The sequence below is a fragment of the Liolophura sinensis genome, chromosome 10 (genome assembly GCF_032854445.1).
Source record: "Liolophura sinensis isolate JHLJ2023 chromosome 10, CUHK_Ljap_v2, whole genome shotgun sequence".
Lineage (NCBI taxonomy): Eukaryota > Metazoa > Mollusca > Polyplacophora > Chitonida > Chitonidae > Liolophura > Liolophura sinensis.
The window spans coordinates 34964975-34981669 of record NC_088304.1 but is presented as its reverse complement, the minus strand read 5'-3'; the positions used below and the strand labels follow the sequence as shown (position 1 = coordinate 34981669).

At 39.4% G+C, this 16695-nt stretch overlaps 1 protein-coding gene across 1 annotated transcript in view; it reads left to right on the top strand.

Annotated features, from left to right (window-relative positions):
- Window positions 1-11624: 11624 nt before the first annotated feature.
- Window positions 11625-16695, top strand: part of LOC135476611 (sodium-dependent serotonin transporter-like) — a 42207-nt gene continuing 37136 nt past the window's right edge. The window contains exon 1 of the mRNA XM_064756693.1: window positions 11625-12539. Within this exon, the coding sequence (XP_064612763.1) occupies window positions 11909-12539 (631 nt within the window). The 5' untranslated portion in view covers window positions 11625-11908. The remainder of the gene's footprint in view (window positions 12540-16695) is intronic.

Sequence of the window (16695 nt, the reverse complement as noted above, 5' to 3'; positions counted from 1 at the left end):
AGCCCCGAAAAAAGCATGCCATTCTGTAATCACTAATGAGTTTCTACTCTGCGGTGCAAGGCACAGACAAAGCATTCTGCTACTGTTTATCTCCCTTGTCTGCACTCCGCCATCTGCTATTAAATTTGTAACGTAAAGCAATCGGGCAATGGCTTTCCAAACTAACAAGTTAAGCGCTTTAAAGTACCAACGGACCTGGACATGCAATTTTTCGATATGGTAAAACAGGTGATACATGTTTAGGCATGTAATATCACGATTTTCCAACTCATCATCGAACTTCATGTGATTTGGGGTAGGCCTACACCGAGACAGGGATCTGTAATAAAGAATAGTCCAGTGGTGTATACGTAGCCTATAGGCCTACATGCAGGGTCATATCTGATCCCCAACGTTAATAGTGACATTGTGACTGTGCATGAAGAAGTTTAAAAAATGCAACTCAAATTGATGAGCTTTTTTCTGTGAATGAGAGAAATGTATATTAAAACTTAACGTTTTGTGGGTAAACCATCATACTTTTGTTTAATTTACGCGCTACTTTCAATAAAAGCTTGTTCTGGCGGCCAACAGCTTTAGAGCCCAAACGTTTTCCAGAACAAAAGTGACTCTAGGCATGGCCCTGACATGTGAAAAGTTCTCGCAAATACGAGAAAACAATATCGTTATTACGAAAAAACTTTTCCCGGAGTATTTTTTTCAGCCTCACACAAATGGACTTCCGTGTGACTATTTAAATGCCTTAAGTTAAACGTTCAATCCCAAACTAAGAAACGAAAAGTGGAACTTAATGTTACTTAGGCGTACAATTCATATGACGCAGCTTTCTTGCCCCGGCCAAACACACAAAACACGGAACGCCGAGGTCTCGGTTTTGTTAACCCCTCTTTTTATTCAGTTTTTAGGAAATGGCGTCTTCGATGAACTTATTGTGAACGTGCACCCAAGAAATGATCCACAGAATATAGCTTCTGATATATTTACATGAGACATTCTCCATAGAATTATTGTTGATGGATTTAATACAGCCTATTGTGCCTTCGGAAAGGCCCAAAATACTCATTGTAATTATTAAGTGATCCTCCGATATAGTACCTTCAGGAATTTCTAAGCACTCTCTCTAGAATTATTGTTGATCATCCAAAATGGACTACTCGACATGTCCTAAACATTCTCGGTATCCAATGATTATTTAAATCGTCTAAACTACGATACATTTATATCAGTTTTTTTATCAATCTCGGTTGAGTCATCTATCATCATCTAAAATAAGATGTCATGCCTTAAGGGATTCTAAAGATGTTTTCTTATTTTATTGTTTGATTATAAGACAGAATATGATTCTGTGAGAAATTCTATTTTAGATATTAGCTGATATATAAAAAGTACGAGAAGATGTTGAGGTATTGGATAGGCCGATATGTAAGAGAACACCTTCAAATACAATACGCTATTAATAAATATGTCGCTGTATAACGTTAAAGGTGGAGGAAACATAAAACTGACATAATGTTCAGATGAAAGAGTGCGAAAATTTATTCGTACATGTGGTCTTCAATATTTTTCCGATATTTCCTTAAGGAGAGAAAGACACTTGAAAATAATTTTTGTATGGTGGGTATTTGGGACCACCTTGTGGTATTTATAGCCTTTGTTTAATAATGTCATAAATGAGGATGTAACACAGGTTTGATAAATATGTTTGCACTAGAATTTGTTCTTTTTATTTGTTCAGCTAACAAATCTATTGAACCTCAAGTTGAATCATATTTATATTTTTAATATGTTCATAAATATTATAGTTTAGGTTAAAATGCAAATGTTTCGATATGAACAACAAATTTACATTCAAATAAATTTATTAGACAAGCATCATATCCTTATTTAGAACATTATTATGCTACAACGATAAATACCAAAAGTTGGTCTCAAATACCCACCATGCAAAAATATTTTCAAATACCCTTTTCTCTTGAAAAAAAAAATCCCCAAAGATATTTAAGATCATATTTGCAAATAAGTTTTGACGCCCTTCTTCTCCTTTTGGCACATATCTGTTGTTTTACGTCTGTGTCTTTTTTCTCTCAAAACACCCTTTTTTTCCCCCACGGCATTGAGTTTTTTTTTCTTTTTTTTTTTTTTAGTTTTGAGATGAGCTAATAGCTCACCCCCTAAATGGTCACCACTGCACCTACTGAGCGGTTTGTATACACCCCATTTCGCACGACCTTTCAGGTTGATATATAATACCAGTAACAACTCACCCACCACCCCCCCCACCCCAGCCCCTCAGTGCCCACAGAGTCAAACTGACCCCTGCAAACCTCCGCACTACTGGGTTACAACAGGAAAAGGGGTCGGTACGTCCTTGATACAGGGGGTCAAATGAATCCTCTGCTATACTAAATGAATTAATAGAGAATGTCTGACTGTTATCCTGGGCAGATACACTCGTTCATATGCACCAGACTATTACATGGGTGAAAAAAAAAACGGGCATTGAAACCTGAAACGAAGTTCCTAAACTCCGGCCTATAGATGATATGCGAAAGGTCTTGTCACTATATCATGTGCATGTTTTGTGTGTCGGGTTCATACACCGATATACCTGACATCAACACAGTGAAGTAGACTCTTTACGCTGGAGTGCCGGAACGCTCGTAACTCTCAGGTAAGGTTTTGATGGTTTTTATTTGATACATGACAGCGAAGACGTTATTACAAACTTATTTCCTTACAGGAGACCCCGTTGCAGAACACCCATAGTGTAACCTATATAAACATATTTTGCGTGTATGAATAAAGGGTCGACAGAGACTACGCTGGTTAACTGAAGTGGTTAAGTTAACTAATTCAGGTGAATCCGACGTTTGAGACTGCTCTAAACATACCCACTAGGCTAAGACGTGCAGGAAAGCAGCAAGCTTTCGTTCATCAGAGAGATTTTATCACAAATTTTTTTACGAGTCTCAAATAAGTCCCGAGCGTAGAGGTAACTGTACAGGTGTACATATACAGGTATAGAGTACAGGTGTACAGATATAAATAATGTACAAGGGTACAGATATTCCTACAGGTCTATCAGTGGTGTATCGGTGAATTGTTGTACAACGGGTACGTACATATGGAACACTTTGCATGGTACACATATTCATACCTACATACGGCAGTGATCAGGTGCATGAGCGTAGAGGTGTATAGTTTATGGGTTGTGTTCAGGTGTACAGTTTACGGGATGTGTGCAGCTGTGTAATTTATGGGATGTATACAGGTGTGTAGTTTATGGGATGTGCACAGGTGTGTAGTTTATGGGTTGTGTAAAGGTATATGGTTTATGGGTTGTGTAAAGGTACATAGTTTATGGGATGTGTACGGGTACATAGTTTATGGGATGTGTATAGGTGTGTAGTTTATGGGATGTGTACAGGTGTATAGTTTATGGGATGTGTACAGGTGTATGGTTTATGGGATGTGTACAGGTGTATAGTTTATGGGTTGTGCACAGGTGTATAGTTTATGGGATGTGTATAGGTGTATAGTTTATGGGATGTGTACAGGTGTATAGTTTATGGGATGTGTATAGGTGTATAGTTTATGAGATGTGTACGGGTACATAGTTAATGGGATGTGTACAGGTGTATAGTTTACGGGTTATGTACTGGTGTATAGTTTATGGGTTGTGTACAGGTGCTTAGTTTATGGGATGTGTATAGGTGTATAGTTTATGGGATGTGTACAGGTGTATAGTTTATGGGATGTGTACAGGTGTATAGTTTATGGGATGTGTACAGGTGTATAGTTTACGGGTTATGTACTGGTGTATAGTTTATGGGATGTGTATAGGTGTATAGTTTATGGGATGTGTATAGGTGTATAGTTTATGGGATGTGTACAGGTGTATAGTTTATGGGATGTGTATAGGTGTATAGTTTATGGGATGTGTACAGGTGTATAGTTTATGGGATGTGTACAGGTGTATAGTTTATGGGTTATGTACAAGTGTATAGTTTATGGGTTGTGTACAGGTGCTTAGTTTATGGGATGTGTACAGGTGTATAGTTTATGGGATGTGTGCAGGTGTATATTTTATGGGATGTGTACAGGTGTATAGTTTATGAGATGTGTACAGGTGTATAGGTAGATGGTTGTGTACAGGTGTATAGGTAGATGGTTGTTTACAGGTGTATATGTAGATGGGTTGTGCACAGGTTTATAGGCAGATGGGTTGTGTACAGGCGTATAGGCAGATGGTTGTGTACAGGTGTATAAGTAGATGGATTGTGTACATGTGTATAGGTAGATGGGTTGTGTACATGTGTATAGGTAGGTGGGTTGTGTACAGGTGTATAGGCAAATGGGTTGTGTACAGGTGTATAGGAAGATGGGTTGTTCACCCGTGTATAGCTGGATGGCTTGTATACAGGTGTATAGGTAGATAGATTGTTCACCCGTGTATAGCTGGATGGATTGTGTACAGGTGTATAGGTAGATGGATTGTGCACAGGTACATAGGTAGATGGTTTGTGTAGAGGTGTATGGTTGGATCTTTTGTGTACAGGTCTATAGCCATATGTAATGTGTACAGGCGTATAGCTAGATGGGTTGTGTACAGGTGTATAGGTAGATGGGTTGTGTACAGGTGTATAGGTAGATGGATTGTTCACCCGTGTATAGCTGGATGGGTTGTGTACAGGTGTAAAGGTAGATGGATTGTTCACCCGTGTATAGCTGGATGGGTTGTGTACATGCGTACTTTTAAATGATTTATATACGTGTATAGAACTGGATGGTTTGTGTATGGATTTAGAGTTAGTTGTTTTGTGTACAGGTATAGCGCTAGATGCTTTGTGGAATGGATATAGAGTTAGTTTTTTTGTGTACGGGTATAGAACCAGATGGTGTGGGTACGGATATAGAGTTAGTTGTTTTGTGTACGGGTATAGAGCTATATGGGTTGGTTAGCCTCAGTTACATGATCAGAGTAATAATTTGTTTGTTTACAGGCACTCGAGCGTGTTTACAGGCAGCAGAGCGTGTTTACAGGTACCCAAACGTGTCTGGCGTCTGGTTAGATAGTAAGTGCAAATGCTACGCGATGCTGGATAATAACCACAGAAGCATGGTCACGTGTGTTATAAACTATATCGGTAATTCGTCTTTCGGCCCAGGAAATCAGTTCTATCTTTACAAAGGCTCACACAATGCATACAATACTAAAACCGGGTTCATACAAGGGTCGAGGAGTGCTAGTTTTGAATGTTACTCAGTTGTCTCCCTTATATGACATTTGAACAGTTAATGCTGCGGGTTGTATCTTAAAAAGTACTGCATTTATTGAGCTTAGCTTTTGCATACACGGAAAGCTCAGTAATACAAATGTTCCACCATTGATTCGCTGTATGGATATAAATTACCGCAAATTACAAAATTCTTGACTTAGTGTAATGTTAAAGGTTGTAACAGTATCTCCGAATGTACTGACGTGACACAGTGATTAGCATGCTAGCGCGGCACAGTGGTCCAGAAGCCTCTCACCGGAGTCTATGCTGGCTTCGTCTTCGGTCGCTAGTAGGAAAGTGTACGAGCCACCTGTGGATGCTCGTCCCAAATATTCTTGAGTACGGCGTCAAAGTCCAATAAATAAATGAACAAAATTTACTGCGTGTATTGAGATCAGGTTTTGCATATATGTATGTGCACAATTATACGAAGGAGATGCTGCACTATTCATACTTTGTTTTCATATTAATTACCGTAAATTACAAAATTCACGATTCGTGTATTGTATAATACAGTCAGTGTGAAGGGGGGAATGTTCGGGGTGATTTCTCCAAAAGTACTGCATGAACTGAGCTCAGGTTTTACAAACATGTAGAACACAAAAACACGAAGAGGATATTCCATCGTTGGTGCTCTTTTTACCATAAATTATAAAATTCACGACTTCGTGCATTAGAATCAGTGTTAAGGTAAACATACCGTAAATTACAAAATTCACGATTGGTGTATTGTGTAATAGAATCGATGTTAAGGTAAATGTTAGGGATGGCATCTTAAAAGTGCTGCTTGAAGTTACATACCGACAAAGAGTAAAATAACACGAGTGGTGATGAAATGAATGCTTGTGGTTTAACGTTGTACTTAACAATTTTTCAGTCAAAGGACGACGAGGAGCCATTAGGTGTGTCTTCTTGTGGCGAGTTCATGCCGCCAAAGTGCTGATACTAATGAAGTATCATGCGGAAGACACCACGCAGTCACATTATAATGACACTGGGCCAACCGTGCTGTCTGAATCTAACGCCATGTCGAAAACACCGAGACATGCCACCCTACCAAGTCACATTATACGGACATCAGTGCTTAGCCGAAAAAGACAAAAAATAAATGTACATGCGCAATGGATGACAGGAATGCGTACTTCAGATCGGACTGGGATTCCAACCAGAGTTTTTCATCTGCTGGACGAACGTTCTAACCCTTCAGCCACAATCGTGCGATATTTAAATGTACCTCTGCGGACGTAGGAATGGATAAATGATGCCCATGTATGAATGAATATTGATAAGACTGTCTGTTAGGACGCCTAGATGTATACCTTAACAGTATTTGTCCAGATTCACAACATCCAACATTCTAAATACTTATGTGCCATAAATTGACAGAATGCTGTGTTTTCAGATCTACACTTGGATAAGTGTAAGTAAACATTACATGAAGTTCAGATGAAAGAGTACGGAAAGTTAGTTGTAAATACAGTGTTCAATATTTTTTTCGATTTTTCTTAGAGACGCTTAAAAATAATATTTGTATGGTAAGTACCACACAATTTGGGACCACCTCTTGGTATATAGTGTCTTTGTTTAATGATGTTACTAATGAGATTGTAGCATATGTTAAATAAATATATTTGCACTAGAATTTAGTCTTTTCGGCTAACAAATGTGTTTAACCCGTATTTTGATCATATTTATATTTTTAATATAATCATAAAGATTATCATAATTGAGACTGAGTCACGTGTTTGTATATAAACAACAAATATTCATTCAATATACATTCAGATACGTTTATTAGACATGCAACACATCCTTATTTAGAACATTATCATGCAAAGACGATTTATACCAACAGATAGTCCCAAATACTCACCACACAAAATTATTTTCAAATATCTTTTCTATTCCTGAAAAAAAATCGTAAAAAATATTAAAGACCATATTTGCAAATGGGATTTCTCGCTCTTTCACCTGATTTCGGCATCATTATTATTTTTTCTTCTCCTTTAAATAAACCACTCTACGCCTTGTTTGAGTCTTAAAGGACAAGAGAGTACCTGGATAAAACATATTTCAGCCGAAAGCAGGGTACTCAAGCTTTCTAAAAAGTATTATACTTTATTTTTTTAATGAGATTTCACCGAATAACATGTGAAACAAAATGGCAATACTGCACGAATGGCTGGTGTGAGTCTAGGCAGGTGTGAGTCGAGGCAGCCATCTTGAGAACATTATCCAATCAAACATTGCTGCAATCAGATTGCGCGGTCAAGGTTGTGACTCCATGGAGTGACATATGATAACACAGAACTACTGCACAAGACATCACTTTGAGATCGTTTACAACGATTTAGTTACGTGTAGCCGAAGAGCCATTTCACAAAGTGTTGGAGGGCAGGTCTGTATCATTTACCGACCACCACAGACGTAAAATCAGTTGATTTACAAGCCGTGTAATATTCAACGACGGTGTCAAAAATTATGTCACACAGAAGCATACTGTCTCGGTCCAAATCGCATTCATCTCCACAAATACATCAGTTTCTAAATAACAAAAATCAAAGCCAGTGCAAAATTTATTGCTGATGCCGAAGATTTGTGGAAATGAGAAAACGGCATCTCACCGGACAACGCTTAAATTAATTAAATCTTATGATATAATTTTTATCTGAATTCATTACAACTGAAGAATTTAAATTTGGCTCTTTCGTCTTTCTCGCATAGAAGGGTTTTTTATTTTTATTTTCGGTTTATAAAATACGGTAAAATTATTGAAATGCTGTGTTCAAACGCTTGTAACTTCCTCGCTTGGCGTTCAGCACGAAGGGGATAATGCAACGATTGGTTGACCCGTATCAGTATAATGGCTCGGGCGGGGCGGCATACTTGCTTTCGGTAAGGCGTCTCAGTGAAGCAGCACTAGATAAAAGAGTGGTGGAAATCTGCCCTGCAACAAGGAGGAACATTACGTGCACTCTCATGATTCCTTCAAATGACTGAAAAATTGTTAAGTACGACGTTAAACCAAAAGCACTCACTCACTCATCACCGAAGTCCACAACTTTTATCTGTCATAGGCTACTGCTTAGACTATTACACGGAAAATACCTTTGACGTTAGAGAGCCAAAGTGACGTCACCCTTGCTCTAGATACTGAAGACGTGCTGAAGCTGTGTTAAGACGAAGTTTCACTAAATTTTTACTCGTCTGAAAAAATCTTAAAAAAAAAAAACATTTAATGCCGCTTTAAGATACTTTGAATGCTGGTCTGTCAGTGGACATATACATTAGTCAGGTGGTATCTTGAGTGCTGTGTGGGTTTCTGAACCGAGGCTCTTCAAAGTACCAATTACTTATTAAGTAAGCAAAGACGAAGAAGCTTCATATAATTAAAGACGTACAGCATAGAGAGTAAAACCAGAGCAGCGACAACAGTGTGATAGCTGGCAAATGGTCCGGTAGCCGTGGCCTACAACGGGGACAATAATTTTGGCCCGTGAAATCTGTGCAGACGACTGGTCATCCCTAAGTTAGCGATGGCTACTTGTGGACATGCTGATAAATGAATACTCTGTAATGCGAGAGAACGAACGATGGTCAATGCGCTTGGCATTTAGCGGGACAAAGTGCCGTATTAATCAATGTTAACGTTACCATATCTGCCGGATGTCGATGTACGTTTACACGTTCACAAAATACTAAACGTCCGTGTTCTAATGTACCCTCCAAGAACTTTAAAGAAGACAATTTAGATCGCGTTTAAGCTGTTCGGAAACAATGATTTGTGTAGCCCAAAACCATAAATAGTTCAGCGGCCACATACCGGGATATTGGACCAACCTGGTGCGGAAGCTGTGCCATCTTGATTTTAGCCGGCATCGATAATTTCGTGTACAGGAGCTCTTTCTTACAGCTACAGTTATAGATAGATACGGTACTGTAGCTCTCCTACGTATATGCTGATGCATGATGGTAGAGCTACAGAGTGAGCGCTAATAATGTGCGGGTAACTTAGCTGTTCAGTCATCGATTGTTGGTGAACAATACAAATAAAATTTAAGGGTCTGCGCCAGTTTTTCAGTTTTTATTGAATGACTTAAGCAAATGTAATTCTCGTCTCTCAGAAACACTCATATACATAGGTTGGTAGCATAGATTGTTACTTACATAACAGATCAGTTGGTTAGCGCGCTAGCGCAGCGTAATGATCAAGGAGCCGCTCACCAATGTGATCGCTGTGAGTTCAAGTCCAGCTCATGCTGGCTTCCTCTCCGGCCGTATGTGGGAAGGTCTGCCAGCAACCTGCGGATGGTCGTGGGTTTCCCTGGGCTCTGCCCGGTTTCCACCTACATAATGCTCGCCGCCGTCGTATAAGTGAAATATTCTTGAGTACGGCGTAAAACACCAATTAAATAAATAAATAAATACTTACATAATATAACAAAAGTCATATATAACGCTTTAAGGGCGTGAGAACAACTAAAATGTATATAAAAAATGGCCCGGCGTAGCTCAAAACATTCATAGATGAATCGAGCTGTTTTACACAAAGTATTCTTAAATTTAGAAGACAATACTTCAACGAGTTTGTAAGTCCAGTCATATTCCTGATAGGGGTTGGCCGATGAAATTTTTCACCAAAAGGAATCTCACTACATTGACGTGAAGTTCAATGACGATTACTTGCCTTCGATACGACAAACTCATTGAACACACTCTGTTGATGTGTTGAAAATTTGCGCGTCACACGTGGGAAAGTTCGTCAATAGCTCACTAAAGCCCGATAGTTTAATCCTTGCACTCCGATTTCCTCCATCCATAAATACGACCGCTATCCTATAGGTGAAATATTCGTGAGTAGGGCGTAACACTTAAATCTCAAATCAAATTAAATCATATTGTCGTACTCGCAATAGAGCGAGAACCTGAAATCATGTTAGAACAAGCCCCGCTTTATGTTGCCTTATTTCCTGTTGTGCGCATATTCTCTGCTGTTCGTCTATTTCTTGCTGTAGCCTGTTTTTCTGGGATAAAAAAAAAGCAAAGACAAAAATGGAACCTGTCATGTTCAATCTTACAACGTTGGTAACAAACACCTACATTGAAAGCAAGGGTTACAACATATACTATGACATTCATAACGCAGTATGTGGCTATAGCATTGGCCTCAAAGGTGTTGACGTGCCGCTGTCCTGGCTGTGGAAATGAGCGGCGACGTCCTCAAAGCTTAGTATGCCCGGGCTCGTCAACAAAAAAGCATGGCCGTATAATATGACTGAAATATTTCTGAATACCGCTTAAAACATCTCGAATATAAGTAGGAAACGACGACAGTTATAAGAGCAAATGGTGTGTATACAGCGTAAGCAAAGGGCTGAATTTACAAGGCAACTTTGACGTACATATGAAACCCTGGAGTCGATTCTACAAAGCTATTTTGAATAATAAGTGGCCCTGTTTTTTTTTTTTTTTTTTTTGTTTTTTTCTTCAGAGGTTTCGGGGTTGGGTTTATGGAATCAGTCGCTATTGCTTAAGCTTTGACAGAAACACTGCATTCCATACTGACAGAGGCAAATCACATGTAAAACTTTGATATAAGTCTAACATGACCAAAATGGATACGGTTACCACCAGGTGAGTGAGTGGTTGGGGTTTAACGTCGTGTTTAACAATTTTTCAGTCATGTGACGACGAAGGAATCCTTAGAGTGTAGGTAATGTACCTCTTTGGTACAGGACGGATTTCCACCGCTCTTTTATCTAGTGCTGCTTCACTGAGACAACTTACCGAAGGCAAGTAAGCCGCCCCGCCCGAGCCATTATACTGATACGAGTCAACCAGTCATTGCACTATCCCTTTCATGCAGAACGCCAAGCGAGGAAGTTATAACTTCCTCTTTTAAAGTCTTGGGTGTGACTCGACCCAGGATTGATCCTGGATCTACCGCACCCGAAGAGGGCACTCTACCAACTCTATCAACTGTGCTATCCGGGCCGGTTAGGTTACCACCAGGTACCGGATTAAAGAGCATAGCAAATCACACAAATGACGAAGAAACAAGACCCCCACGGTGTATCTCCGTGTAGGAATTGCTGGAATAGGAACCAAAAAAAAAAAGAAAAAATAACAATAAAAAAAAACAAGCCCACACACTGAGGTCAGTTTTGAACCTTGAACTTCTAATTATTTCATATCCACTCCTTTTGTAGCTTTGTGTGGTATTTATAGTTATAAATAAAGTCTATTCACAGGACAGATTGGTACACATGAATACATAACAGATTGCATTACATGTTGATATGTTAGTATAGTATAAGCTGAAGTCATTAACAGCAATATATTTTAGCTTCGCAGTAACCGCTACTGACCCAACAGGATTAACCTCATTAATACGAAATCTACACGGGTGTTTTACAGGCTAAATAATTAATCCGATTTACAGGAAAGGTTACATTCGCCTGACATTCAAGTATGGGTTTCTTTGACAGGTGTCGATTTGTCCCCACCCAGGGGTCACCCAAACCACGCACATGGGAGAGAGATGGCGATTTAAAGCTAAGGCGGGCTAAGCACGACCCTGGTCAGCGGTAATTTGTCGGAAGTCTGTATAGGCTTATTAGCGGTACAGGATGTACCCGACTCAGTCAAAGTGCCGACTGATTCGCTGTGACGCGAGAGCCACGGCTCGCCAGTCCTACGACAACCCCGTCTTCTTTACCACTAACTCTCGCGGGCCTGGAGGTAGAGCGACGTATCAGACCGACGTTGACACCGGGGGTTCACACGTTCTCTCTGGATGCCCCTCCCTTAAGTGTGACAAACACCCGTTCCCGTTCAGTTTATCACGGGCTCCGGCCAGGCATGGCCTGCCGCGTGTCTTGGGGCGCCGAGATCGCTCCTCAGCGTACAGAACCGGGGGATCGGGTCCACCTACAGCTGGTTTCCCAACTCCCAGCGACTCCACGACCGTCTGCGTTCACGGAGTCAAACGTTTAAACCCCTTGGAGCTCTCTAAGGATTTCCCTGTTGTCGCTGCATCCGACGGACTCAAAATGACGTTACCGGACGACTCGGGAGAAGTTTCCACGAATCTGGTAGCTAATGGAAGTGCCCAAACGGGCTCCGGGGATGAGAAATCTGTCCAACCCGAACGGGAAACGTGGGGCAAAAAACTCGATTTTTTACTGTCAGTTATTGGATTTGCTGTTGACTTAGGGAACGTTTGGCGTTTTCCTTACGTGTGCTACAGAAATGGTGGAGGTAAGTCATCGCCTGCTTTACTTGATTGACTTTAAGTTACTATTTACCACATTTGTTGGAGGTTACAATTCCGCTTCATTGTCTTTACCGCATTCACCAGAGGTTACATTATCTCTTAATTCTCTTTGCTATATTCCCCGGTGTTATGCTATATCACTTTTTTTTTATCATATTTTCTTAAGGTTACAATATCACTTATTTTACCACAAGGGTGGTAAAGACTGCTATATATACTTTACTTCGTTTTACCGTATTCACGTTCGCCTACTGTATTCACGTTCAGTTATCGTATTCACATTCGACTACCGTATTCACGTTGAGCTACCCTATTCACGTTAATTTACCGTATAAATTTCGCTTGTATTTACCATATTGACAGCATGTTAAATATGCGTGCCCTCTCACTGTTCTCTACTGTATCATTTCGCCACTTGTTGTTACCGTATTAGGTCTCTCACATTTCGTTACCGTATTAGGTCTCTCATTTTTCGTTACCGTATTAGGTCACTCAGTTTTCGTCACTGTATTCGGTCTCTCACATTTCTTTACCGTATTAGGTCTCTCACTTTTCGTTACCGTGTTAGGTCTCTCACATTTCGTTACCGTATTAAGTCACTCAGTTTTCGTCACTGTATTAGGTCTCTCACATTTCGTTACCATATTAGGTCTCTCACTTTTCGTTACCGTGTTAGGTCTCTCACATTTCGTTACCGTATTAGGTCACTCAGTTTTCGTCACTGTATTAAGTCTCTCCCTTTTCGTTACCGTATTAGGTCTCTCACTTTTCGTTACTGTGTTAGGTCTCTCACATTTCGTTACCGTATTAGGTCTCTCACTTTCTTCACTGTAACGATATCATTACATATGGTTTGTTACTGTATTATATTGTCACTTATCGAGGGTGTATAAGAACCTTTAGTCTTCCATACTGTATCGTATCGTCACTTATGGTTACTGTCTTGCAGATCTCACCCTTCCCTAATGTATGATATAGTCATCGTTACTGTACGGGGCCTTCCCCATTCCTCACTGTATATCACTAGACTTCGCCGTATAATGCCTATCATGTTGACAGGATACGTTGTATGGTCATTACTCTGTGCGGCATAAGATCTTAGTATTTGTTGTTGCCATATTACCCTTTAATATATAGGCCCCTGTTCCATAATGTGTCATATTACTAAGGCCTTTCACCAGCCCTAACTGATATCGCATTTTGGCTCTACCCCATGCCTGCGCTCGTCTTTACTGTATCATATGATCACCCGTATTTACCGTATTATAGGTCCCACTCTTTTTTACTGCGTTATATGATCACTTGTCTTTACCGTATTATAGATTCCAATCTTCTTTACTGCGTTATATGATCACCCGTATTTACCGTATTATAGACTCCAATCTTCTTTACCGCGTTATATGATCACCCGTATTTACCGTATTATAGACTCCAATCTTCTTTACCGTGTTATATTATCACCCGTATTTACCGTATTATAGACTCCAATCTTCTTTACTGCGTTATATGATCACCCGTATTTACCGTATTGTAGATGCAGCTCTTCTTTACTGTATAATATGATCACTTGTCTTTACCGTATTATAGACTCCAATCTTCTTTACCGCGTTATATGATCACCCGTATTTACCGTATTATAGACTCCAATCTTCTTTACCGTGTTATATTATCAGCCGTATTTACCGTATTATAGACTCCAATCTTCTTTACTGCGTTATATGATCACCCGTATTTACCGTATTATAGATGCAGCTCTTCTTTACTGTATAATATGATCACTTGCCTTTACCGTATTATAGACTCCAATCTTCTTTACTGCGTTATATGATCACCCGTATTTACCGTATTATAGATGCAGCTCTTCTTTACTGTATAATATGATCACTTGTCTGTACCGTATTATAGACCCCAATCTTCTTTACTGCGTTAAATGATCACCCGTATTTACCGTATTATAGACTCCAATCTTTTTTACCGTGTTATATTATCACCCGTATTTACCGTATTATAGACTCCAATCTTCTTTACTGCGTTATATGATCACCCATATTTACCGTATTATAGATGCAGCTCTTCTTTACTGTATAATATGATCACCCGTATTTACCGTATTACAGACCCAACTCTTCTTTACTGTATCATGTAATCACTTGCCTTTACTGTTTTCTGAAAACGTCAATGTGTACCGTTTTGTACACATGTGTTTGTGTGGCACGCATTTTAAACTCGATGCGTATCAAAGGTACACATTTTTGCACACATTAAATGTGTAAGTACATAAAGATGATGTAGGCGCGATAGACATTAATGTTCCTATGAAAATTTGTTAGAGTTAATGTGTGGTTGTGGTACACATCATGTGTATTTTTTTTACACAATAGAAAATATTATAGATGCCCACTCTTCTCTTCTGTATCACACGACCACCCGTCTTGATCGTGTTATAGACCCCAACTCTTCTTTACTGTATCATATGATGACAGGTATTTACCGTGTTATAGACCCCAACTCTTCTTTACTGTATCATATGATGACAGGTATTTACCGTGCTATACACCACCAATCTTCTTTACTGTATCATATGATGACAGGTATTTACCGTGTTATACACCACCAGTCTTATTTACTGTATCATATGATGACAGGTATTTACCGTGTTATACACCACCAGTCTTATTTACTGTATCATATGATGACAGGTATTTACCGTGTTATACACCACCAATCTTATTTACTGCATCATGTGATGACAGGTATTTACTGTGTCGTAGGTTCCCACACTTCTTTACTATATTGTATGACCACTCGTCTTTACCGTATTATATTTATTAATTTATTTATTTCATTGGTGTTCAATGCCTTACTCATAAATATTTCATTTATCCAACGGCGGCTAGCACTGTGGTGGGAGGAAAGCGGGCAGGGCCCGGAGCAAACCCATGTCCATCCATATGTTTCTGGGAAACCTTCAGACGTACGACTTACCTTATTAGAGGTTCCGACTTTTCTTTACTGTGTCATGGGATCACCCGTCTTTATCTCTCTCACTATACTGTACTACACGCTGTTTTGTCCTTGTCCTGGTTTGTCTTCAATATTATGTATAATATTGTTATAATAAGAGAATGCATTCAAGCATCCCTCACACAACAGACTTTCCGCTAAATTTAACAGATTAATTTTTTGAGTGTGTTCCGTCTTTACTCCTGGTATAGCACAAAGCTCGCACTAGAAGCACTCAACGTTATACGAATCTACTTCAGTCCGTTCCCAAGTACGCAGAATGTTAACTTTCGTACTATTACGATCGTTCCTTTGTTGATAGGACAAATCCATATCTTAAGAAAATCTCCGACAGACACGTGAATGACCGTCTATGAATGTTTTGGCTTTTGTATTGACAAAAAATACGCGGGGTGTATACAACTGAGCTGAATATGTAAAGCAGAGACTACTGGTCTTACTATTCCGGCTACTTTACGACCGAATGATGAATATGCGTGTAAGTTGTACGGAGAATGACTGACGTATTAGACATGGTTGTGGTGTCAAACGTCGGTGGTGCTGAATGAACTTTTAAACGGATCGGGAAATGGCAGGTGCGACGACCGATATATACACACACACACACTGTATATATATATATATATATATATATATATATATATATATATATATATATATATATATATATATATATATATATATATATATGTAGACCATTTATGATGTGTGGGAGGGTTGTCACAACCCTGTCACATTGTAACCCCTTTAACTGTATACCTATATACACCAGCTCATATGGAAAGTACATTAGAATTACAACTTGTTGAAACTCATTTCCGGAACGAAAGGTCATCGCTTGGTGGTTTTACTGTGGACGAGCTCCTCAATCCGATGTGGAAACATTTCAGGCTTATATTAAATATAAGCGTGTATATAATCTGGCTGGAAGAGGGTAGACGGTGTCCAGTAGTGCATATTATCCTTATATATAGTATATATAATATGTCATTGTCTGATTATAATATATCTAGCGCTCGATTAGCGTGAACTATGGTGTTTTACGCCATACTCAAGAATATTTCACTCACACGATGGCGGTCAGCATTATGGTGGGAGGAAACCGGGCAGAGCTCG